General features: G+C 47.5%; 1 protein-coding gene across 1 annotated transcript in view; it reads left to right on the top strand.

Moving 5' to 3' along the window:
• LOC130015911 (tensin-3-like) overlaps nt 1–25,043 on the top strand; it is a 264,718-nt gene that overhangs the window by 148,745 nt on the left and 90,930 nt on the right. The window contains exons 13-15 of the mRNA XM_056106653.1: nt 7,912–8,041; nt 8,284–8,349; nt 10,784–10,888. Coding sequence (XP_055962628.1) covers nt 7,912–8,041; nt 8,284–8,349; nt 10,784–10,888 — 301 coding nt within the window. The remainder of the gene's footprint in view (nt 1–7,911; nt 8,042–8,283; nt 8,350–10,783; nt 10,889–25,043) is intronic.

Below are 25,043 nucleotides of genomic sequence, written 5' to 3'. Positions count from 1 at the left end.
GAAAGACAAGACTGCCAAAAGGAGGCCTTTATTTCCATCTGTCCTGGACATCCGGTGGTGTGGGGGGGCATGTACTGCCACAACTTAGGGGGCTTCATATCAGGGCCTTCTTGTGTGAAGTTCAGACACAGGTGTGCTCCTCATCCAGGAACTGGCAGTGCTGCTGCCCTGGAGAGGACCGCAAGAAGCAGAGGTTAGAGGTTAGAGGGTTAGCGTTGGTTGCGACAGGATGCAGAGGTCTGGGCTTGTTTTCTGCTGGTGCTTCTCAGTTGCCCTAGTGCTTTGGGGATGGCACCCAGTCCTGGGCCATCAGAGCACCTTGTCACATCTTTTTTTCTCTCCTTGGTTTTTGAAGTATCCTTGTTCCCATGCCAGTTTGCCTGTCTTTCCTCAGGAGATATTCTGCGTGGAGACATGTTGACAGTGGTCACATGCTCAGCTCCTAGACCATGGCTATGTTAACTCGAAAATACTTGAAATTATTGCTTATTGAAGTGTCATTCCTGTTCCTGGCAGACAGCTGGCAGGTCACTGAGAGGCCACGTTTACCTGTCCGTGGCCAGCCCCGTCCTGCAGGTTCCCAGCCTTTGCAGTGTGCATGGGTCAGAGGTCAGGTTCTCAGGTCCTTCCTTCCCAAAGGGCAGGACCTCCTCGTCCCGTAACTGTGCTGTTGTCAGGTGGGAGGGCAGAATCTTTTGTGACTGCAGCCAGTTGTTAAGTAACTGTGCTGAGGAATTCACGTGGGCACAGGCTCCTTGGAGCTGGCTGGCCTCCAGAGCCCTGATGGGCTTGTGAACACGTCCCAGCTGGCGTGTCTCATCCTGCAGCCTCTGCTAGTACAAGTCTGGCGGCCTCTTTGGCTGTCTTTGTGGCACAGGACTTTGTGGTTTTGCTCTGATGGCTGACTCTCCACAGAAGGATGGCTTCCCCGTGAAGTCGTAAGAGCAACGCGTTTGTTAGGGTGTCTTATTTTCTGCCTTAGGCACATTGTCCACTCAGGGAATGGAAGCATCCTTAGGGCCTTCTCTGGACTTGGCTCTTAGGGCAGGTTTCAGTCTCTGTGTGTGCGCATATAAATGCTCACATCAGTGCCCCCTGTTAGTCAGTGTGTGACTTTGTGTGTCCATCTTTCTCCCTCTATCGGTAAGGCAGGGCTGGGCTGTTGGGCTGTCACTGTAGTCTTAGCATCGAGGACTCGGCTGTGTTTTCGTGTACAAGCTTTAAGTGTTTTTTAGAATGAATCACATAGAATATGACCATCAAATTAACTTTCACTTCTAGGTGAAATTGAAGAGAGTTCTTTCCTTGTTTTTTGACTTAAGAGGAGTAGCTTTCAAAATTCCATAACTTTAAGTGTGTGGTTGTAGCTCATTCTCTGCACATAAATCCTTTTTATTAAATTTTATTATATTGAATCACCGTGAGATAGTTACAAGCTTTCATGTTTGAGTAACAATCATACAGTGTCCAAACACCCATCCCTCCACCAGTGCACATTCCCCACCACCAATGTCTCCAGTATACCCCCCCTTTCCCACCCTCCCCATGCCTCCAGGGCAGACAATTTCCCCCATACTCTCTCTCTACTTTTGGGCATTATGGTTTGCAACATAGATACCGAGAGGCCGTCACTTGTGGTCCTTTATCTACTTTCAGCACACATCTCCGTTCCCAACCAATCCTTCCAACCATCATTTTCTTAGTGATCCCTCTCTGTTCCAGGTGCATTAAGGCCTCTCTTGACAGCTTGAGGCTACCAGAAGAAGTAGGGTGAAACTTGTCATTCTCTTTTCTGGTAGGCCTGAGAGTTCTACTTTATTTTTCCTGTTTGTGTTAGTCACGTGGGAACCTAGGTGACCGGGAGTTGGATCTGTACCGCTGCCTTTGGCAAAGGCCAGCACGCACAGGGACAGTAGAAGCCGTGACTTAGAGTACTTGCCTCTGGCTGGTGCTGGGCCAGGGCTGCAGCTTTAGGCCTTGCATGCCATGACTTTCAGGTCCAAAGTGCTTTACTTTTTTTTTTGGGGGGGGGAGGGGGCACACCTGACAATGCCCAAGGGTTACTCCTGGATCTGTGCTCAGGAACCATTGCTGGTGGGCACAGGGGACCATATGGGAGTGATCCTGGGTCAGCGGTGGGTAAGGCAAGTGCTTTCCCCACTGCACTCTCTCGCGACCTCAAAGTGCTTTTCTTTTTGTTGGTGAAAAGTTAGAAATAGAAATACTGCCCTTCAGTTTAAGGATGAAGCCTGCGTAGCACATTAACTGGCTTTGAGTATCAGGTTGGGAGAGGGTTGATTATTTGAATCAGAATTTGACCCCATATGATAGCGCCAGGTATGTGCATGGTATTGATGACCTAAGAGGAAATGAGATGAGGTGACTCCTGGAAATCAGTCTATCTGGGAACACAGACATATCTCATGCAACAACTAGGAAGCAAGATTGGTTTCTGAATTGTCTTAGTGTGAAAAAGAGATAAACTACATGTAGAATTCTTCTTGCAGTCATTGTTTCGTTCTAGCAATGTTTTTGAATTCTGAGGATCTTCTCTAGAAGATTTAGTGTATATAAATGTGACAGTGATAATGTGTTTTTGTTTTATGTATGTGTTTGGTCTTATGGGTCACATGGTATACTCCTAGCTATATGATCAGAGATCACTCAAGGGTGATATGGGATGCCAGGGATTGGAGCTGGCTTGGCTCTGTATAAGGCAAGTGCCTTATCTAGTCTCTCTCTCTCTTGGGCCTCACTAATGGATTTTTTGATTTACCAATTTTGTTTATGTTGTCGGTCCAATCCTTGTAACAAATTCCTGAGATGATAGTTCCATGTCTACTCACTCTGAAAGCCCAGTCCTCTTTGCTGTGACTGTGGCGTGGGCCTCTCCCCCATGTGCTCTACTGATGGGGTGGGAGTGGAGGGGTGGGAGTTGATGCTGTACTTGCTTATTTCATCTTTCATTTCCCCATATTGTGACGTGGACAGTGCTGGTCTTTTTTTTTAACTTTATTTATTTATTTTTAAATTTTTATTAGTGAAACACCATGAGGTAGAGTTGTAGACTTACAAATATTTGTGCTTGGGTTTCAGTTATACAGTGATCGAATACCCACCTCTCAAGCAGTGCCCATTCTCCACCACCGCCAGTCCCAGTATCCCTCCCACCCCCATCCCCCCATCCCACTCTACCACTGTGGCAGGGCATTCCCTTTTGTTCTCTCTCTCCTTTTGGGTGCTGTGGTTTGCAAAAGAGGCATTGAGTGGCAATCGTGTTCGGTCTATAGTCTACTTTCAGCATGTTTCTCCCATTCTGGGAGGATCCTCTCAGTACCCTTTATTTGGTGCTCCCTTCTCTATCTGAGCTGCTTTTTCCCATGCATGTGTGGCTGGCCTCCAAGCCATGGAGTAAACCTCCTGGTACTTATCTTGGCTATTCTTGGGTGTTAGTCTCCTATTTTGTTACTTTATGTTCCCCAGATGAATGCAGTCTTTCTATGTCTGTTCCTTTCTTTCTGACTATTTCGCTTTGCATGATACTTTTCATGTAGTACCACTTGTAGTAAATTTCATCACTTCATCTTTTCTAACAGCTAAATAGTTCTCCATTGTGTAGATGTAGTTTCTTTAACCAGTCATCTGTTCTCGGGCACTCAGGTTTTTTTAGATTCTGGCTATTGTAAAGAGTGCTGCAATGAACAAACAAGTGCAGATGTCACTTCCACTATACTTTTTTGCCTCTCTGAGATATATTCCCAGGAGTGGTATTGCTGGGTCAAATGGGAGCTAAATTTCTCATTTTGGAGAATCGTCCATACCGTTTTCCAAAAGGGCTGAAGCAGTCGGCATTCCCACCAGCAGTGAAGGAGGGTGCCTTTCTCGCCACATCCACGCCAGCACTGGTTGCTTTTGTTCTTTTGGATGTGGGCCAGTCTCTGTGGTGTGAAATGATACCTCATTGTTGTTTTGATCTGCATCTCTCTGATGATTAATGATGTAGAGCATTTTCTCATGTGCCTTTTAGCCATTCGGATTTCTTCTTTGAGAAAGTTTCTGTTCATTTTGTCGCTCCTTTTTTTTTTTTTTAATTTGTGAAACACCATGAGATGCAGTTGTAGACTTACAAGTTTTTGTGCTTGGGTTCAGCTATACAATGATCGAGTACCCATCCCACCACCAGTGCCCATTCTCCACCCCCACCAATCCCAGTATCCCTCCCACCCCCCCTCATCCCCCATCCCACCCTGCCTCTGTGGCAGGGCACTCCCTTTTGTTCTCTCCTTTTGGGTGCTGTGGTTTGCAGAAGAGGCATTGGGTGGCAATCATGTTCGGTCCATAGACTACTTTCAGCATGCATCTCCCGTCCTCGGTGGATCTTCCCAGCACTCTTTATTTGGTGCTCCCTTCTCCATCTGAGCTGCCTTTACCCCTAGAGTGTGCAACTGGCCTCGAAGCCATGGAGTGAACCTCCTGGAATTTATCACAGCTGTTCTTGGGTGTTAGTCTCTTATTTTGTTACTTTATTTTACCCAAATGAATGCAATCTTTCTATGTCTATCCCTCTCTTTCTGGCTCATTTCGCTTAGCATGATATTTTCCATGTAGTACCACTTGTATGTAAATTTCATGACTTCTTTTTTTCTAACAGCTACATAGTACTCCATTGTGTAGATGTACCACATCTGGGGTCTGGGTGAGGGAGACTTTCTAGTTACCCCTGTCTTCAGGAGACAACAGAAGCAGATCCTGAGAGGGCAGGAGACCTGGAGAGGCTGGGCTGATGGCCCGGATCAGCCCAAGAGAAATTCATCAGGAAGAATAGGAAGCTGTGTGCAGGGAGCTTCCTGGATCAGTGGCAGGTCCTGTCAGCCTGCAAGGGCAGTGCTCATCTCACCATGTGTGTCTGTGTTTGGGGGCTGGGTGTGTGCAGGGTCTGTGATGAGCTGAGGAAGATGTTGAAGAGGGAACCTAGGGTGTCTTGGACAGTTGAAGGCTGAGCTGCATGGCTCTGGATTGGACATCTTTGCCTCAGAACAGGAGAAAATCTCCTCTGGAATGGGAGATGTGTTGGTGGCACTCGACTCCCAGGGTTGTGTGTGCAGCTCGTTCAGAATTTTCTTGCAGGCCTGGTGCTCAGTTGGATTGCACCTGTCGGTCAGCGTTCCTGCTGCCAGCCACTGCAAGCCCTTCCAGCAGGACCTTGCTGGCTCCCCACAGAGGCTAGCTTCTGAGGCCCCATATGTGAGAGGCAGTCTCCCCAGGGTTATGAGGGGACACCCTCGTCAGTGAAGGGGGTCGCTCCTGCCTGGCAGTGCTGGGCATCGGGCCTGTACTCTTGCCCCGCCCCATTGCCGCGCTCCCTGTGGTCTCCAGGACACCCCTGGTGGAGTCTGGGTCTCTCTGAGGGTGAGAGGTCGGCAACAGAGTGTGAGCCCTGTTTCCTCAGGGCCTGCGTGCAGGGCTCCCTCCATGCACGTCTTAGGGGAGGCCCTGGGCTCTTCCCCCAGAGACTGACCCTGATGAGCATGTACTCAGGTGCCAGGGCCCTGGAGTAGGGCTGTGGGGGTGCCCGGGAGGACTGTCGCTGATAACCATTTACTGCCAAAGAGCAGATTTAAATGTTCATAGTTCTGGAGAATCTGGAGCTCCTCCAGCCACGCCCCGTGAGCTCCTCTCTGACCCAGCCCAGCCTGGCGCCAGCAGCAGAGGGAATGCTCGGCACGTGTTTGTCAACATGGAGCATTCCTCAGACGGATTATTTACATTTCTCTGTTTATGTGTTAGACTGTTTCCTGGTAGATAGCACAGAGACAAATAACCTCCAGCCTGTCCCAAAGGACACATTCCCAGCCCACGTCTTCCTGGTGTCTGTCTGTCCTGAGCGACGCGGGCTCTAGGTGGAGGGCTCTGGCACCTTCCTGCTGCTCCTGCCTGGTCTGGGGGAGCCTGGTTTGGTCTCGAAGCCTCTTTCCCTATCTAGAGTCTCTTCTGCGAGCACCAGTGGCTCTAACGTCCTGGCACCCAGTCTTGCCTCTCTGCTGGGCCCAACTGAGAGCAGAAGCCAGTCTGTCTGGCCTGGGTCCTTGGGGGATTGTGGAATTGCTGCTGGGGGGGGAGCGGGGTGAGTTACCCCCTCCCAACATGCTGCTCCCCACTGCACCCTGCAGATGAACCCGCTACCCATTTCCCAGGGACACCCCAGGAAAAGTGACCTACACTCAGGGCCCTGCTCAACCCACCCTCTCCTCAGCACCTGAAAGGGTTTCTTGGATCCTGCACATCACCACTGCTTGTGCCTGAGCTACATACAGTCCCTGCCTCATGACCCTCAGCCTGAATGTGGTCACGGATGTGGTCATCCCGGGAGCTGGTCTCAGTGGGCACTGCGTGCTGACAGTTGAGCTGTGGCAGTGAGTCTTCTCTGCCCGTCCTGCTCTCAACCCAGCTCTTTTCCTCTCCTTCCTAGGTTTTTAGCAACTCTCTGCCTCTGCCTCACTCCTGCCCCTGACCCCATCCTCACCCCCCTGTGTCTTCCTCTTCCTCACGTCTGCCTCTTGGTATCTCTCTGTCCCCCGCCACCTTTTCTCTCCAGGTCACAGTCTGTGCATCTGTCCTGAGAATAGAACTGACAGTAGTAATCAGCTTGCCTGCCTGCCTGCCTGCCTGCCTGCCTGCCTGCCTGCCTTCCTTCCTTCCTTCCTTCCTTCCTTCCTTCCTTCCTTCCTTCCCTCCCTCCCTCCCTCCCTCCCCCCTCCCTCCCTCCCTCCCTCCTTCCTTCCTTCCTTCCTTCCTTTCTTCCTTCCTTCCCTCCCTCCCTCCCTCCCTCCCTCCCTCCCTCCTTCCCTCTCTCCCTTCCTTCCTTCCTTCCTTCCTTCCTTCCTTCCTTCCTTCCTTCCTTCCTTCCTTCCTTCCTTCCTTCCTTCCTCCTCCTCCCTCCCTCCCTCCCTCTCGTTTTCTTTCTCTCTTTCTTTCCTTTTTTTTGGGGGGGGGTCATACCTGGCGATGCTCAGGGATCACTCCTGGCTGATCTACTCAGGAATCATTCCTGGCAGTGCTCAGGGGACCATATGGGATGCTGGGAATTGAACCTCGGTCGGCCGCGTGCAAAGCAAACGCCCTACCCGCTGTGCTATTGCTCCAACCCCTTCCTTTCTTCCTTTCTTTCTTTCTTTCTTTCTTTCTTTCTTTCTTTCTTTCTTTCTTTCCTTCCTTCCTTCCTTCCTTCCTTCCTTCCTTCCTTTCTTCCTTCCTTTCCTTCCTTTCCTTCCTTTCCTTCTTTTTTCTTTCTTTCTTTCTTTCTTTCTTTCTTTCTTTCTTTCTTTTCTTGTAAAACAGAAAGGTGTTTGGGTGAAAAAATGTCTACAGAGTAGACATTAAAATACAGAAAAACAGAAGTACAAGGGAGCTCAATGAGCTGAGCACTTTTTTCTTTTTTTCTTTTTGGGTCACACCCAGCGATGCACAGGGGTTATTTCTGGCTATGGACTCAGGAATTACTCCTGGCGGTGCTCGGGGGACCATATAGGATGCTAAAAATCAAACCCAGGTCGGCTGCGTGCAAGGCAGACGCCCTACCCACTGTGCTGTCACTCCAGCCCCTGAGCATGTTCTTCATTACAGCAGGTCCACGTTTAATCCTGAGCAACACAGGGAATGACCCCCAAGTGCTTCCAGGTGGCTCAAAACAAAACAATAATATTTGGGATAATGACACAGAGAATTTTCATTGCTCAAACATTTTCTGGAACCTTGGGGCCACTCTGAAGGCTCAGAGGAGTTTTGGTTTCACTGGGCTCAGGTATTTGCAGGCTGGGGCCCTGCTCTGGCACACAGTGTTGCTTCGTCTGAGGGACTATACTTGCCTCTGGCAGAGATCCTTTCCTCCTACAGTTTGCTTTTCCTTCCCAGGTGAAGTGCTACCATAAGAAGTACCGCTCAGCTACCCGCGATGTCATTTTCCGCTTGCAGTTCCACACGGGAGCTGTTCAGGGCTACAGACTTGTGTTTGGGAAGGAGGATTTGGACAGTGCCAGCAAAGGTGGGTCCTGGTGCCCAGGCTGCGGGTGGTGGGCCAAGGAGCCTCAGTGAGGGGAACGCAGGTGGCCCTGCCATGTGTTTCTTTACTATTCTCTCCTTTGCCTACTCATAAATCAGCCTTAACAAAGGGCATTGCCAACTTCAAGCTTTCTGTAGGCATTGGAGTGGCAGGTTTGGGAAGGGGGTGGGCTGGGAAGGGATAAAATTCACATGCCCTTTGGCCCAATGTGTTTTGTTTTTTAGATGACCGGTTTCCTGATAATGGGAAGATTGAATTAATATTCTCTGCCACTCCTGAGAAGATTCAAGGTGGGTGGAGGAGAGATGCTGGGGGCTGGTGACCACATCGGGTGATGGGTGTCTGTACACTCACCTTTGCACGTGTTTGGGAATTTTCATACCACTGCACTGTCCTCCCATTGTTCATCGATTTGCTCGAGCAGGCCCAGTAACGTCTCCATTGTGAGACTTGTTGTTACTGTGTTTGGCATATTGAATATGTCATGGGTAGCTTGCCAGGTTTTGCCGTGAGGGCAAGATACTCTCGGTAGCTTGCCGGGCTCTCCGAGAAGGGCGGAGGAATCAAACCCAGCTCACCTGCCTGGCCTCGCGCAAGGTAAACACCCTACCCTGTGCTGTTGCTCCAAAAAGAAAGCATTAGCCAATGGAGGAGCAAGTGATTTGGAGGTTACAGGACACAGTAGAATCCCAGAGACAACTTTCTAGAGGAATAGCGTAGGACCTCAGGAATGGGCAGTGCCTTAGTTCCTGTTTAACTCTTCCCTCAATAAACAGCCTCCTCAAAAGTTTCTTGTAGGGGCACACTCTGTGATCAAGGATCAAAATCAGGATCTTGTGCATGCTAAGCACAAACTTTGCCATTTGAGTAAAGTTTGGCCATAATAAATGGCCATAATAAATGTTCTTAAAGGAGATTGGAAGCCTAGTAGACTTTAAATACAGGTAAAATTTATCCCCAGTTCTTATAAAAATCCATTGAAATAAGAATCAACCCCTCACCCTTGAGGGGGGTGGGAGTGGGTGAGCCCCCCCCCCCCCAAACAGAGCCCCAGCAGCTGCAAACCTCCACACCCCACAGCCTCTTCCGTGCTCATGGCTAGACTCCACTGCTTGGGATGAACTACATCCAGAAATTGATTTGTTGAAGGACTCAGGTATGCGGGTTTTGTAACTGAGATCTCCAGGATCTCATGGAGATGGGGCGACCTCACCCCATCTCCCTGTTCTTCCAGAAGTCTGACTGACATGCCAGTGAACTGCTTCTGATGCCAGCTAAGCTCATTAACTTGCCATGATTCAAGGACTCATAAATACATCTCGAAAAAGATCAGTAAATTGCACAGATGCTTCCAAATCCCATGCTAGGCTCTGTCATCTGGTGCACCCAAAGTAAACATCCAGTTAAAATTTTTACTACAGCTATATTACCCCATTCAAAAACTTTGACTGTGTGACATGTCAAGTGCTATACCACTGATGAACCAGGAGTAGCACAGCAAATTGGATGGGATATAAAGTAGAAGGCAACCTATCTCCATTAAGAAATTATGAACACAACCAGGCTTAACTGGTAACATGTTAGTAATCTCTTCTTCAAGGGCTTAATGGCTCCATTGTGAGATACAACAGTTTTCACACATTCTCATCTAAGAAAATAATTTTGATCTGTAACTAATTGTAACAAGCAATATAGAATAAATTATTCAGGGCCTGCTACAGGGGCAGGCTTGAGGGGTGGATGGGATAACTGGAAATAATGGTGGTGGATAGGTGCACTGGTGGTGAGATTAGCGTTAGAATACTGAATGTAATAAATCATGAACAACTTTATAAAAAATAAATTAAAAAATAATCAGCCCCTTTATTATTTTTATTTATTTGCTTTTTGGGTCATACCCGGCGATGCACAGGGGTTACTCCTGGCTCATGCACTCAGGAATTACTCCTGACAGTGCTCAGGGGACCATATGGGATGCTGGAAATTGAACCTGGGTTGAGCACGTGCAAGGCAAACGCCCTACCCGCTGTGCTATCACTCCAGCCCCAAGAATCAGCCCCTTTAATGCCAAGGCAACAAGTCCATTCCCATCACCAAAACCCATATTTTGAATGTTAAAATTGCTTTTAAGAGCTATGGATGATAATCACTTTCTTTTTATATGAGGTCTTGTTTATTTACTTGTGAGCAGTGTTAAGATGTTTCGGTGTTTTCCCAAAAGGAGAGAGAGAACAAAAGGGAATGCCCTGCCACAGTGGCAGGGGGGGACGGGGGGATGGGGGGGAGGGATATTATCCTGGTGGTGGAAAATGAGCACTGGTGGAGGGATGGGTATTTGATCGTGGTATGACCGAGATCCAAGCACAAAAGTTTGTAAATCTACAACTGTACCTCATGGTGTTTCACTAATAATAAAAAAAAAAAGATGTTTCGGTGTTTTCAGACTAATGAGGAGTGTGGTTATGGGAGTCTCAAAGTGGGTTTTGTCTTCGCCTCATACCCATGTAAGCTGGCCCTTTCACACCCCTGGGTGCTTAATCTATGAAATGGGCTTTTGATCCTATATTGCAAGGACCACTATTCAACTTTCCTTTATATGGTGAGGCTATAGCTCACCTCCAGCTTGTTCAGAATAGTATTGGTAGGAAGAGAGGTGTTCCACATGCTCTGGGTAGATGCGGGAGATCCTGGGCTCTGGAGTTGACCTCTGTGTCCCCTTTGCAGGTTGTGAGCACTTGCGCAATGACCATGGGGTGACTGTGGACTTCAACACCGCTGACCCTTTGATCCGGTGGGACTCCTACGAGAACCTGAGTGCAGATGGAGAAGGTGTGTGTAGACCCCTGGGTCCAGTACCCAGAGCCAGGCCTGAGCAGCTTCTGTTCCCAGTGGGACATGTGAAGAGGCTAGAGGTGGGCTGTCTGCTCAGAGACCCAGGGGCTGAGTGGGGTGTCTAAGGTCTCCGTGAGACTCAGGCACGGGGAAATCAGCAGTAGCGGGCAGTGGCTGTTAGTAGGCTCCTGTGGCTTGAGTTGTGTTTTCTCTGTCCTCTCTCTCTCTCTCACTGTCTTTGTATGAGCTGTGAAAATTTGGCCATCGCAATCCTGCGTACCTTATGGAGTCTCTTGGGTACAGATATTTGGCTTTTATTTCTGTTTGCTACTGTGGACTTCTTGTTTGATGCCTGCAGCATTTTAATTTCCATTTTGTCTGTTTGGTGGGGGCACACCAGAGTTCTCAGAATGTGCTGTGGATACAGCACTTGGGGGCATTTCCATTGGTGCTCAGGGGTCTTGGCTGTGCCAGGTACTGAATCTGGGGCCCTCACATGTGAAGCATGAGCTCCATCTCCCTTAACCTGTTTCTGGACTGTTCATTTTCTATTCTCTGTTCACCTACAGAAATACTGAATGACTTAGTCATAGCCTGTGGCAGTGTCCTGAGTGGGGATGGGGCACAGGGTCTGTGAGAGAAGCTCCGGGCGACTGATTGAGAGAAATCAGGACTTCTGCATGTTACTCAGTCCTCACACATGCCTGTACACCCACCACAGAACAGACCCCAGGAGAAACCAAAGCTGGTCTAGGTTGTGCTAGTTTTCAGGGTTATGTGCTGTTAAGCTGTTAAGGGCGGGAAGCTGAGTAGTGTGCTGTTCTGAATCTCAGAGGAAATGGGATTTGCGTCTGGGTATTTGACCTGGTGCAGGTCTCCAGGTGAGTTGAGTCGTGTCCATCCCTTCCACCAAGCTGGCAAAAAGAGGTTCCCACACTCATTTGGCCACTTCTCTTTTCAAAAAAATTTCTCATCTCTCCTCTCCCCAACACCCTCCCCCATTTGATTGTTCCTGCTGCCCCCCAAATCTCTCCATCCCCCCCCAAGTGTGCTATTGTCAAGTTTGGAATGACTGCACTCTGGGCACTTGGCACCTGATTCTCTTCTCAGGTCCGGAAATGGAGTTTTCCTCCTTCTAGATTCACCTGAACAGGAAGGGGCTGGCAGGGAGAGAGAGGCCATGGGGGAAAGATTCAGTGTGACATCAGGGAACATGGCCCCAGGAGCAAGTCAGAAGGGCAGGCTGCTCCTGTCTGGCAGTCGACTCTCACCCTCAGGGAGGTATTGTGCTATTGAGTCCCATACAGGGAGCTCGTCTTTGCTTCTGGGGAAAAAGGGGTTCAAGCTCCTGTGAGTCTCTATTCACAGTGTTTTCAGTAACTCATCAACATTGCTCTGTGTGGTTCTGTCTGAAGTAGCTTATCTAAGATTTTTGTTGGCGTTCACATTGATTGTAGCTGACAGTGCTGCCACTCAAGCCAGAACAAAGCTATTTGCACGGGTGTTTGCTGCGATGCACCTCACAGCCCTTTGTCCTGAAGACTAGGAGATGGCACTTTAGGACTCAACTGGGAAATATTTTTAATAGAGAAATCAACATCAGAGAGGCAAAAAAGCGGAAGAAAGTAAATCAGCTCAGAGACGTATACACTTTGTTTATTTGTGGTCTATGCATGTCTGTATGTGTACATGTATAAATATGAGTTTATGTATGTATGCATAGGTATAAGCACACCATGTGTGGGCCAGAGACATATTACAGTGGGTAAGGAGCTCGCCCTGCATTTTGCCAACTTGTGCACAATCTTTGGCACCCCATCTGATTCCCTGAGCCCCAACAGGAGTGATCCCTGAGCAAAGAACCAGAAATAAATCCTGGGTACCACTGAATGTGGCTTCCCAAACAAAACAATACCAAACATACTGTGTGTGCACGCATGTTTGTATGTATAGAGAACGTGTGCTTTACGTATGTGTGCATCTCTCTATCTGCCTGCTTCAGCAGGATGTTCTGTGTGCCGTAACTGGACTGTGCCAGGAACCAGCGTAGTATTAAAGGTGAGTAGTGCCTCAGCACCCTAATCCGGAGCAAGGTTGCAGAGAGGAATATGGCTTTTGTAGGCAAGTGGCGCAGAATGCAGAGCAGTGCATGGACTAGAGCGGGTATGTCGGCCTGGGAGAGTGTGTGGCTTCACATGATGGGAGGTGTGGCTCTGCTGCGTGGACCAGCTCCTTGCTGACTGGCAATGGGACTCCCAAGTGAGCTGCCTGGCGGGTTCTGGAAGGTGACACCAAGTTAGTGGGGTTGGTGTCCTGGAGGCTCCAGACTCTGGTGGGATGGGAGACAGTGGAGAGGTGCCTGCAGGTCCCTGATGGGAAATTCGTGCCTAGACAAAGTGGGTCTGCCTGGAGTGTAGGTGACTTCCCATTTAAAGATGAGTGACCAGACTTCCCTGATTTAACACCACGCCTCCCCACTCCAGTGGCAAGCTTCCTACTGAAGTGTTCTTCCTTTCTGCTGCCTTTGGAGTTTTGTTATTCCTTTACAGTTTCTTCATATATTACATATGAGGGAGGTCATTCTGTGTCTGACCCTCTCCCTCTGGCTGACTTTTCTCAATACGAGACTCTCCAGATTCATCTATGTAGCAGGAAATTGCATGACTTTATATTTTCTTACTGTTGAGTAGTTTTTCACTGTGTAGATATACCATAGTTTCTTTATCCAACCATCTGTTCTTGGGGGCTTGGGTTGTTTCCAGCCAGTCAGCCCTTTTGGAAGTTATTATGATTATTGCTCAAAAAACTAACCATTAGGCTTCCCTTCCTAGCAGTCCCACTCCTCAGAATACACCCAATCCAAAAAAGACCCCTGCATCCCTTTGCCCCCTTTTCCTTGACTTGCCGCCTCCCAACCCACAGTCCCAGGGACCCTTCTGGTATGATTCTGTGAATCAGAATTAACTGCATGGAGTCATTTCTTTAGGAACTTCATGCTTCACTGTGTTCAGGGCTCATCTTACCTTCCACAGTGCCTGCTGCACTGGGCATCGGAACTATGAAGAAGTAAATGAGTGTTAACTTGGAGAAAGATTGGATTCGGTCAGAAAAGTCAGTGTTATATTGGCAGTAGAGTGCTGAGTCCTCCAGCCCTGAGATGCTGTGAAATCAGAGATAGCCCCTAATTCCTACTGTTCCAGGCAGGCATGCATGGTGAGCCTACATGCACCCAGTGATAGAGACACAGGGCGGACAGTGAGTGGCGACCCAGAGACATAGCTTGAGTGGACCAGATCCTCGTCCCCGGCTGTGCTGCCCTAGGGCTGGGGTCTGGAGCGGGAGTGGGTGTGGGTGATGTGGTTTGGGAATCTTGGAGGCTAGCTGAAGCTTAATGTGTGTTGGTTCCTCCTTCTGTCCCTGCCCTCTGTGATGCGTTCCTGCCATGCCTCTCTCTGATGGCTGCACTTGAGATTTGGGGTCCCTGCCTGTATGGGTTGCTGGGACCCCAAATCTCAGGATGCCTGGATGAATGTGAGCAGCACAAGACCCTGTGATTAGGCTGTGGCAGGGGCCTGTTTTCATGCCTCTCCCTTCCAAAGGCTTTCTTGCAGACAAACTGAACGAATTGCATCTCAACCAGACTTCTCTGAGCCTGCACACTGTGTTGAGAGTGTGAGTCAAATTCATACCAAAGCCTGTGAATTTCCTTCTGCGTATCCTGTGAGGAAACTCATTCTTCCCATTGCCAGGAAGAGTAAAATCTGTGCTCCATTCTGAGACTGTTGATCCCATCACGCATCACTCCTAGCTAGGGACTTGGAACTTTTGATGATGTCACCACGAAGGGAAAAAAATCTTTTATTCAGCAAGCTAGGAATCAACTTGCAAAGTGTGTAAGAGACTTTTACATCTAAGTCACTCCTGAATGAAATAGGTAAGAGCATTAGGAAGTGGAAAAATAATCTATGTCCACACCAAAGCATTCTGCAGATTCACTGTAATCCCCATCAAGTTTCCCCATCATTCTTTCAAGACTTCCACAAAGCCTGCTGAAGTTTGTATAGAATCATAAAACTTTCTGTGTAACTAAAGTGATTTTGAGAGAAATTAAGATGGGAGGTGTTGCATTTCCTGACTTTAAATCATAGTATAGGACTAAAGCAATAGTGCGGTGTCCAAGGTCCTTGTTTTGCACTCAGCTGACTCGGGTTTGATTCCCTGCGTCCCAAATGGTTCCCTGAGGCTTCCAGAAATGATTCCTGAGGAAGAGCCAGGAGTTAGCCCTGAGCACAGCGGGATGTGGCCCAAAAACAAAAGAAAAAATAAAAGTAAACAAACTACAGTATAAAGTTACAGTAATCAAGACTGTGTGGTACTGGGAGAAAGGCAGACTCTCAGACCAAGTGCAACAGAATCAGAACCCAGATCTACCCTCAGGCTTATGGATAGTTTGAGGTGAGTGAATGAAGTGGAGAAAGGAAAATCTCTCGAACAAATGGAAAACGCTGGGAAAATTGGATAGCCAATGAAAATCATGAAATGACCCATAGCTCACACCATTCAAAGTTGGACTAAAGAATTTAAGATTATACCAAAATCCCTGGGCTGGAGCGATAGCACAGCAATAGGGCATTTGCCTTGCACGCAGCCAACATGGCCAACCCGAGTTCGATTCCTCCACCCCCTCGGAGAGCCCGGCAAGCTACCAAGAGTATCTCGCCCGCACGGCAAAGCCTGGCAAGCTCCCCGTGACGTATTCGGTATGCCAAACACAAGTAACAAGAAGTCTCAGGATGGAGATGTTATTGGGCCCACTCGAGCAAATCGATGAACAATGGGAGGACCGTGATCCGTGATCCAGAATCCCTAAAATACAGTGACCAACAGGTAAAGTCTCTAGGGTACGACCTCCAGAGGTGCCTAATAATTTGCAAAGATAACAAGTGAAACCAAACAAGATGATATCAAATAAAAAGCTCTTGCTGACAAGAAACTTGAGCGGAAATAAAAAGAAACTCTTACCGAATGAGAGAAAATATTTTCACAGATGTAAGTTTAATAGCTGTAAGTTCAAGAGCATTGAAGAATTAACTAAGAGGACAAAGAACCTCCAGTTACGAGCACATCTCTTCGATTCCACTGTTTTTCCTGCATTAACATATTCCTCAGAGACCTGGGCCCTACGAAAACAGGATGAGAACGCTATTCGGGTCTCTCAAAGAGGAATCGAAAGAGCTATGCTTGGAATATCATGATTCACTCAAATGAGGGATAGAATCCGGAGTTCTGATCTCCGTCAACGCTCAAGAATCAGGGATGCTGTCTCATTTGCCAAGGCATCAAAAATCAGATGGGCTGGACACGTAATGAGGTTTACAGACAACCGCTGGACTAGAGCCATTACTGACTGGATTCAACGGGACGTCAAAAGATCGTGTAGACGCCCACCTACAAGATGGTCAGACTTCTTCGTCAAGACCCTGAATGATCGGTTTGAGGCTCTGCATGTTCCTAGAATGAACAGATGCCATTGGGCTACGCTAGCACACAACAGGGATGAATGGAGACGTTACTGGCACCCACTCGAGTAAATCGATGAATAACGGGAGATCAAGTGATCAAGTGCTCAAGTTTAATAGCTAAAATATATAAAGCACTCACAAAGCTAACCACAGCCAAAAAACATAATCCCATCATAAAAATGGCAAGGAGATGGACAATTTTCTGAGAAGGCATATGAATGAAAATCAAAATGCAGTGAGATGTTATCTCACACCTGTGAGAATGGCATATATCGAAAAGACTGAAAACACCTAATGTTGTTGGGAATGTGGTGAAAAAGGAACCTTCATTTGTTGTTAGTGGGAATGTCATCTAGGTTGGCCTCAAGGGAAAAGAGTATGAGGATTTCTCTAAATATTAAGAGTAGAGCTCCCATCACAGTCACTGTCATCCTGTTGGTCATCGATTGCCTTAAGCAGGCCCCAGTAACGTCTCCTTAGTCCTAGCCCTGAGATTTTAAAAGTGCCACATTTGAGGCTCTTTTCAGGGTCAGGAGAATGATACCCACCATTGTTACTGGTTTTGGGCATATTGAATACGCCATGGGGAGTTTGCCAGACTCTGCTGTGTGGACAGGATACTTTTGGTAGCCTGCCAGGTTCTCCAGAGTAAGACCTAGATAAAAAGATGTCGCGTGTTACACCCACCAACTGCCCTCCCCCCCACCCCCCCGGCCTCCTGGTGCTGTGTAATCCCATCAATGGCCAAGACCCAGAGACTATAAAACCCTGCTCCCAGAAGAGAACAGTGCAGAGTCTCCTGCCTCCGCTCCTGGCTTTCCTTACTGGGGTCCCGTGGAGGAGGGTGGGTTGAGTTTCCCTCCCCACCCCGAGCAGAGCCCAGGAAGCTGAAGACCTCCAGTTCCAGCCACAGCCATGCTTAAGATCACTCTCCACACATTTGGATGAGCCTTATGCATGAAGGAACCAGCAGAGGAACCCAGGTGTGAGGGACCCGGGGCGTAGATCTCCAAGCTTGCTCAGATTGGGACTGGGGCCTTCTCCACCCAGATCTCCCATCTTCCAGTATGTAGGCGTTACACCCACCAGCTGCCCTGGGCCCTGTGATCCCATCAATGGCCAAGACCCAGAGCTCCCATATGACCCAGGAATTCCACTTCTTGGCATCTACCCCCCAAACACAAAAACATTAATTTGAAAAGATATGGTCTTATTTATTCATTGAGAAATATATATATATATATATATATATATATATATATATATATTGCAATAGCCAGGATGTGAAAATGTCCAAAATGTTCAGTGGCAGATGAATGGATTATGAACTTGTGGTATATTATGCAGCAATAAGAAAAGATGAAGTCTTCAGATGCTTTGTGGATAGAACTGGAACATAACATTGTTCAACAGTATGAGACAATGGTATGACGAACCCAGGGTTTGGATTACAAAACTCATGTTCCCAAGTGGTGGGGGTATGTGTTGTGTGAGTATTTGTTCAGTCAGAGGTGCTGAAACAAGGAACGCAAGAGAAATTATTTTTCTCATAGGGTCTGGATTCGCTCAGACCCTCTGACAAAGGTAAAGGGTCCTGAGATCTCCTTTTATTACCATCCTACTGTACACATCTCTAAAGGGATCAATACAGTGACATCATCAATAAAGAAGTTACAGGAAGAACATGCACAGCTGAAAGCTTTTCTGCATACTAAAAACAAACAGGCTAAGTACCTAGATCTGCATACTGAAAACAAACAGGCTAAGTACCTGAGATCTACATACTAAAAACAAACAGGCTAAGTACTTGGGATCTACATACTGAAAACAAACAGGCTAAGTACCTGAGATCTACATACTGAAAACAAACAGCCTAAGTACCTGGGATCTACATACTGAAAACAAACAGGCTAAGTACATGGGATCTACATACTGAAAACACACAGGCTAAGTAAGCACCTGGGATCTGTGAGAAGAGGAAGACTGACTGATATACTGAAATTTATGTTATTTACTGAAGGCAGCTTAAAGAAAGAGATGTTCAGCCTCATCCAAACCAGTCTGGACATACGAGTAATCTCGCCCATTCTCATGGGTCTCGTATTCCTGCCCGTTTGCAGGACAGTCTACATGGGCTCATCCTGATGGCCTAGTCTGGCCCCAATAGGTATGTGGGGAGTCAGGAAGCCAGTTGGAGGTAGTGTCCAATACTTCCACACAGGGTCAGTGTGGAAGTAATGGATATTTTGGGGTAATGTGGTGCAATAACTTTGTATAGCAATACTATTAATAACATTAACACTATTGTATTCATTTGTACCTAGGTAAAGGTAAAGGTAAAGGCCCTCCCGTTGATCGTCGATTTGCTCGAGCGGGCCCAGTAACGTCTCCATTGGAGACTTTGTTGTTACTGTGTCTGGCATATCGAATACTCTCGGTAGCTTGCCGGGCTCTCCGAGAGGGGCGGAGGAATCGAACTCGGGTCAGCCATGTTGGCCGCTTGTAAGGCGAACGCCCTACCCGCTGTGCTATCGCTCCAGCCCATGATAAATTCAATGATTGAATAAAGTTAAGAAAGAAAAATCAATTAATAGAATTAAGAGTCTGAGAGGAAAGAGAGCTAGATACACATATGCAGGAGTGTCCTCTCTACTCTCTCCCTCTCCCTCTGGTTTCTGCCTCTGACCTAATGGGGCTTCCAGATGAAAGAGGGAAAGGACCCAACCCCCTTGCTCTCCTTTTCTCTCCTCAGGCTTAACAGATATCTGGGGAGCTCTTTCAGCTGCCTTGTACACGACTATCGCACGCCCCTTTGGAAAGGGATCAGGGCTCCTGCAGGGGAAATATTGCCCCTGAATTGAGAGGGTGGCATAAGTGTTTGTGGAAAAGGGGGCAGCTGGGAAAACCTCACTGGCTTGGGTCCCTTTATTTAGTCTCTGTAGGGAGAGAAACTGAGAGAACTGGGTCTTCCTGCCTTTTTGTCTGTTGGCCATTGTGTTGCTGGTGGTGGTGGTGATGTCTCTGGAACAGTAAATTTCAACTGGTCAGTGGCCCCTCCTTCCCCTCTCCTCCTGCCAAACCTCCCCACTCCACATTCTACTTTATTTTCTAAAATAGGAGCCATACCCAGTGATGTTAAAGGATCACCAGGGCTGACTATACCTGGCAGTGTTTAGGGCCATGTGTTGTGGGGGATTAAACTCCGGGTGCACTATCCCTTTTGAGTCATACCCTTGGCCCCTACTTTATCCTTGTAGACTTTTTAAAATTAAACATTGTATGAAAAATTGGATGCTGTTGCTCATATGGCTGTTTTAGAGGCTGTCTATTGTTAAAGCCGTGTTTAAATCTAAAGAAATGAAAGAGTTGATGCTAAATGCACACACACAATTGCACGAAGTCTTTTCTGCTTGTCAGTTCAAGGACAGAAGGAATGGCAACTCTGTTTGCTTATATTCTCTGAGTTCTCTGCAAGAAGAGCCAGAAGTGCGACACAGTCTTTGAGTTTGTCACTTCAACCAGGGTTTCTCAGCTGTTGGACAGTAACCCAGGCTGTTCAAGCGGGCTACAGGTGAATTGTGTAAATGGGTGCTATGGCACAGGATGGTGGGGAGGCAAGCAGTTGGAGAGGAAAAAGGTTGATAAATGCCAACTTAAATCGAGTTCCAATGGGACTAAATATCTGAAAGTACTGGAGCGAGTGGGCTGGAGCGATAGCACAGTGGTAGGGCGTTTGCCTTGCACGCAGCCAACATGGCCGACCCGAGTTCGATTCCTCCGCCCCTCTCGGAGAGCCCGGCAAGCTACCGAGAGTATTCGATATGCCAGACACAGTAACAACAAAGTCTCCAATGGAGACGTTACTGGGCCCGCTCGAGCAAATCGATGATCAATGGGAGGGCCTTTACTTTTACTTTACTTCACTAAATCGAGTAACATATTCAGCATACAGTTTTGAGGATGTGTTTTGTAGAACATTTAGTTATTTCTTGAAAATTAGGCTTAGTTGAATGGCAATGAGCTTCCAGTGATGCTCCACTGGGTAAGCAGTTTTGGCCAAACTCCTGCAAAAACTGTCCCCTGCTCACGGATTTTACCTGAAGGAGAAGATGCACGTCAAGTTGAGCAAAAGCTCTGGGTTTCATTGGTCTGCTGGTCAACACCAATCCCCTGCTGTTCTTTCTTGGGAGGTGAGGCCCATGGGTGGCGGGAAACAGATGGCCAGCAGTCTGTCTGAGAAGCACATATCAGGGCCTGAGGTGAGTGGGTGTCTGTGTAGAGAAAAGGCAGATGCTTATCCAGAGTGGGCAGCTGTGCGTTGAAGGAAAGAAACCTGGGGGTCGGCCAGTGATCCCAGGAGAGTCGGTGGCTGCAGGCTGTTAACTATGGATTATAAAATCAACTGTGAGTAAAGGGGAGGGTGGTGTTGTGACAGACATTCAGACCTCCCTGCCCTGGCCTGCTCTGTCTGTGGCAGGCCACCAGGATAATCAGATGAATAAGGTAGATGGCTGTCCCCGAAGCTGTCTTTCACACACCCAGAAGCAGAGACTAGTTTGGTGTTGCATTGAATTCTGTAGACCATGGCAGCGAAATGGAGCAGTGCCTGTTACAGTGAACTTTGACTTCAATACAGGAAATTAAAATAACTAGGATTGCGATGGGTACTGTTCAAAGTATACTATTAAAATTCAATAGTGGTTTTTAAAATTTTAAAAAAAAGTTAAAGATTTATTTTAATAAAATTTTAAAGATTTATTTTCATCAGCATTGAGTATAATGGCTATATTACCCAAAATCCATTGTCACTGATACAGGCCAGGCAGTTGGAAGAGTAGAGATATTTTGATGTTGATGAGGGGAATTTTGGTAGCTATACCTTGTCCTTGGATGAGAGACAGAACCCAGTGAGAGGAAGGGCCCTTACCTTCATGTGGTCTGATTGGGGTTCTGATCCAGTTATTCTGGTCTTAACCTGAATTTGAAGGCCCACCTAGTACTTTTCAGACTGTCCCACTTTGCTGGTTACTTAAGGATGTCTGGGAAATCCAGCAAATCTTATTAAAGGTTTAACACTGTGCACAAAATTACATCTTCGCAGGGCTTTGGAGTGTTGGGAGCTATAAGAACACTGAGCCACTGAACTCCCTTCTGGTGAAACATGAACAAAGCTTCAAGACCGAATAGTTTCGGAAGTTCCTGCTGATAAACTGAAAGTGTCTGTTTAATGGGACCACCAGTGGATGCATGGGAAATCACAGTACGCTGAGCTTAGGTGCTAGGTAGCTACTAAAACCAACGCTAAGATCCGAAGGTCAGGTTGGTGACAGGCATATATTCCTGATGGGGCTTGGCACAGATCATTTGTAAAGTTACCATAAACTTAGAGAAAACCCAGGGACTACTGAAACAAAAGACCTGTGGGAAGCATGAAAGTAGATGCTTTTTTAAAAAGCACAAACGTAACCCAGTCATTTCTATTAGAAATGGAGTCATGGAGCTAGTGCGCAGGGCGCCTGTGCTTGTATTTCCTCCTTATTGGTAGTTTTGCTGTTTTTCTTCTTTTTTCTTTTTGAGTCATGCCTGCTGGTGCTTGGGGACCACTCTAGAGGGAGCTTGGGGGCCCGTGTTTTGCTGGGGCCCCCACATACAGTGCGTCTCTCTAGCTCTCTGATCCATCTCCCCAGTCCCATAGACTTTTTTTCCCCCCATACTTTTCAGCTGTGTGAAGCAAAAGTTCTTCTACTTTCAGGTTTGTGCTCAGGAGAAGACTTAGTCTCTGTCATACCTGGACAAAGAGTTGACATAACTTAGCAAAGTCCCAGATGCTGTGGAGAAATCCAGACGTTTATCCTTAGTTCTCAGACCAGGTCCATTCCTTCTACTTCTAATCTCTCTCTCTCTCTCTCTCTCTCTCTCTCTCTCTCTTATGTGAACACATTGAAAAAATATGTTAAGTAGTATCCTGCTTTCTGTATCATAGAGACAGTTTTACTTGCCAAGCTGGAACAGAGGCATTGATTCCCTTCACAGGAACCAACTTCCAAATTAGACAAACCTTCTTGAACAAGAAATGCGGTGAATCCCTTAATTAAAAAAAGTTCCTTCTTCCCAAGGGACATTTTCCCTCTGTCCTATGTGTGCTGTGCTTGTGCCCACTTCTTGTTGTCAGCGCAGACATGGGACAGCACTGACCCAGAGGAAGAGTTTTCCCTCTCAGGCTGATTGAGAAGCAACAGCTTACGTGTCTGAGTTGTATCGTAGGGACCCAGAGACATGAGAATGGCTTTGCTGGTTTGCACACTGTGTTCTGCTGTCTAAAGAGTAGAAACACCTGCCCTGCTGCTGATGATACCCAGCCAAGGCAGAGGGGTAAAATGTGGGGCTGACGTAAATCTAAACTGGTCTTAATGAGGCCTGAGAATCAGCTAGGTTAATGGACAGACCACAGAATTCTGAGCGCGGATGGAAACCATGTGTGATGTGCCATGTGCAATACATGCTGGCCAACAAACTTGGCCATATTTAGCATGAAAGACAGAACTAGACCCAGAGACAGTTTTGTGTGTGTGTGTGTGTGTGTGTGTGTGTGTGTGTGTGTTTTCTGGCTGCCCTCTGTAAGAATGCAAATGGTTCAGGAATCTGAGTTTCCTAAACCCGAGCAGGTGGGTGCTGACTGCCAAGCCTTAGGTGTGGAGTGAGTTGCTGGGGAAAGCGGTCCCGCCTTCTCACTCTCTGGGGTTCAAATTTCACAAAACCTGATTGCAGCAAGCCCCGCCTCCTGTTTACATTGAGCTGGCCATTTTGGTGGAAGCAAAGTCCCCTGCTTGCCCTGCGAGCCTTTCCACTTCTTTACTAGCAGAGCCCTGTCCATGTGGGGGCACAGCAGCCAGGGTGTTGCTGCTTTAGGCTGGAAGGAATTCTGCGTAGTGAGGGGGCCCCCCAGCCATGGAATGAATAAGCAGCTGGGCTATTTGGAAGGGAGGTAAGCAGAGTGTGTGTGTGTGTGTGTGGGGGGGGGGGTGTCTGTCTGTCGATCTATCTCTGTCTGTCTTGGTCTGTCTTGGTCTGTCTCTCGGGCTGTGTAGCAGAACCCAGCTCCTTTCTGAGACCTGAGATCTACATATCAGACAAAGCTGCAGAGGGTGGAGAAGGTGCTGCTGGGAAGGGAAGGGCATTTGGAGAGTTAACTAGAACAGAGAGTTTTCACCTGGCAGGAAGGAACAGCCTCTGTTTTTCCGGATTTGTTTGCAGCTCGAGGCCTTTCTCCCCTGATTCTTCTTGTGGGAGTCTTGATGGTCAGGAAAGGAGTTTGTGGATCACTGCGCTCTAGCATCCCCTGGCTGGTTGGCCTGCTGGCCCCTGGCTCCATGGGCCCTCCTGTGTTCCCATCTGCCTGTGTTTTCTTAGTTTGGAGGACCAACCGGGAAACAGCTGCATGGTCAGAAGCTGCCAAAGTATGTGCTTTTGACACTAGCAGCATAGGGCAAGCGCAGTGCTCGCCCGAGGGAGCGATCCTGCAGGCTGCCCATGGACCCGCACTGCTTATCAAGCATTCCAGAGCCTCACCCTGCATGGCAGGAGTGCCTGCAGGCCGCGCCTTGGCTGCAAAAGGGAGAAGTGGCTTTGCTGTGCATGCGTCCCTGACCAGAGGAGTCTTAGCTCTTCAGAACGTTTTTTTTCCCCCTTGGACTCCCATATCAAGCTCATTTTGAGAAAATATTTGTGTAGAGCGTATCTTGACTTTAGAGGGAGCAGTTTTTAGCTGCTGCCCTGACAGACAATTAAAGGTGAGGGGTACTGGCACCCACCTGCTTTCTAAAAAGTCTCTGTCCTGCTTTGGGTGACATCTTCATAGTTCAGGGGGTCAATTTTGAATTTATGGAGAGCAAGTCATGCTATCAGTGTCAGACGGCAGACAAGAGAAGGGCACGTTCCCAGCGTGGAGAGTTTGGAGACAGCTCTCAGGCCAGGCTTTCATATCTAGGGAATTCTTTTCATTTTATCAGCATCTTTTTTGTTTTGTTAAAAAAAAAATAGTAACTTGGCAGTAAAGAATATGCTTCTTTAACCCTGTAGTAATTCCTCCATTATTACTTCTCCAGACTTACCAAGTTTCTGATTTTGTAGATCAGAGGATGTATTGTCAAAGGGCCCTTTGCAGTCATTATTTCTTTTTTTTTCTTTTTTTATTAGTGAAAAACCATGAGGTACAGTTATAGGCTTACAAATTTTGTGCTTGGGTTTCAGTTATACAATGATCAAGTGCCCATCCCTCCACCAGTGCCCGTCATCCGTCCCCACGCAGTCATTATTTCTTATCTTTTCATTTTCTCTGGAATTGAAAGCAGTTCAATAAAATGCAGGTGAGCTCCTTGGCACAGAAGCAGAATCCAACTGAAATGTAATAAAAGCAGATCTTATTTTGTGAGAGGTTATACCATAATTATAAACATACACGTGGAAAAGAGAGATGTGTGGCCTAGGGTATTTCATACACACCTGGAAGGGAACAGGTTCTGTCCTGGGCATTCTCTTGATTAGAAAGGGCAGGTCCCTCAGTCTTGGAGACTCAGACCACCAACCCTGCTCAGCCTAGTTTTCTTGATGAAGGACCTCTTTTTCCTCAG

This window comes from Sorex fumeus, unplaced genomic scaffold (assembly GCF_029834395.1).
Source record: "Sorex fumeus unplaced genomic scaffold, SorFum_2.1 ptg000141l, whole genome shotgun sequence".
NCBI classification, from domain to species: domain Eukaryota; kingdom Metazoa; phylum Chordata; class Mammalia; order Eulipotyphla; family Soricidae; genus Sorex; species Sorex fumeus.
This window is presented reverse-complemented; position numbering and strand designations above follow the sequence as displayed.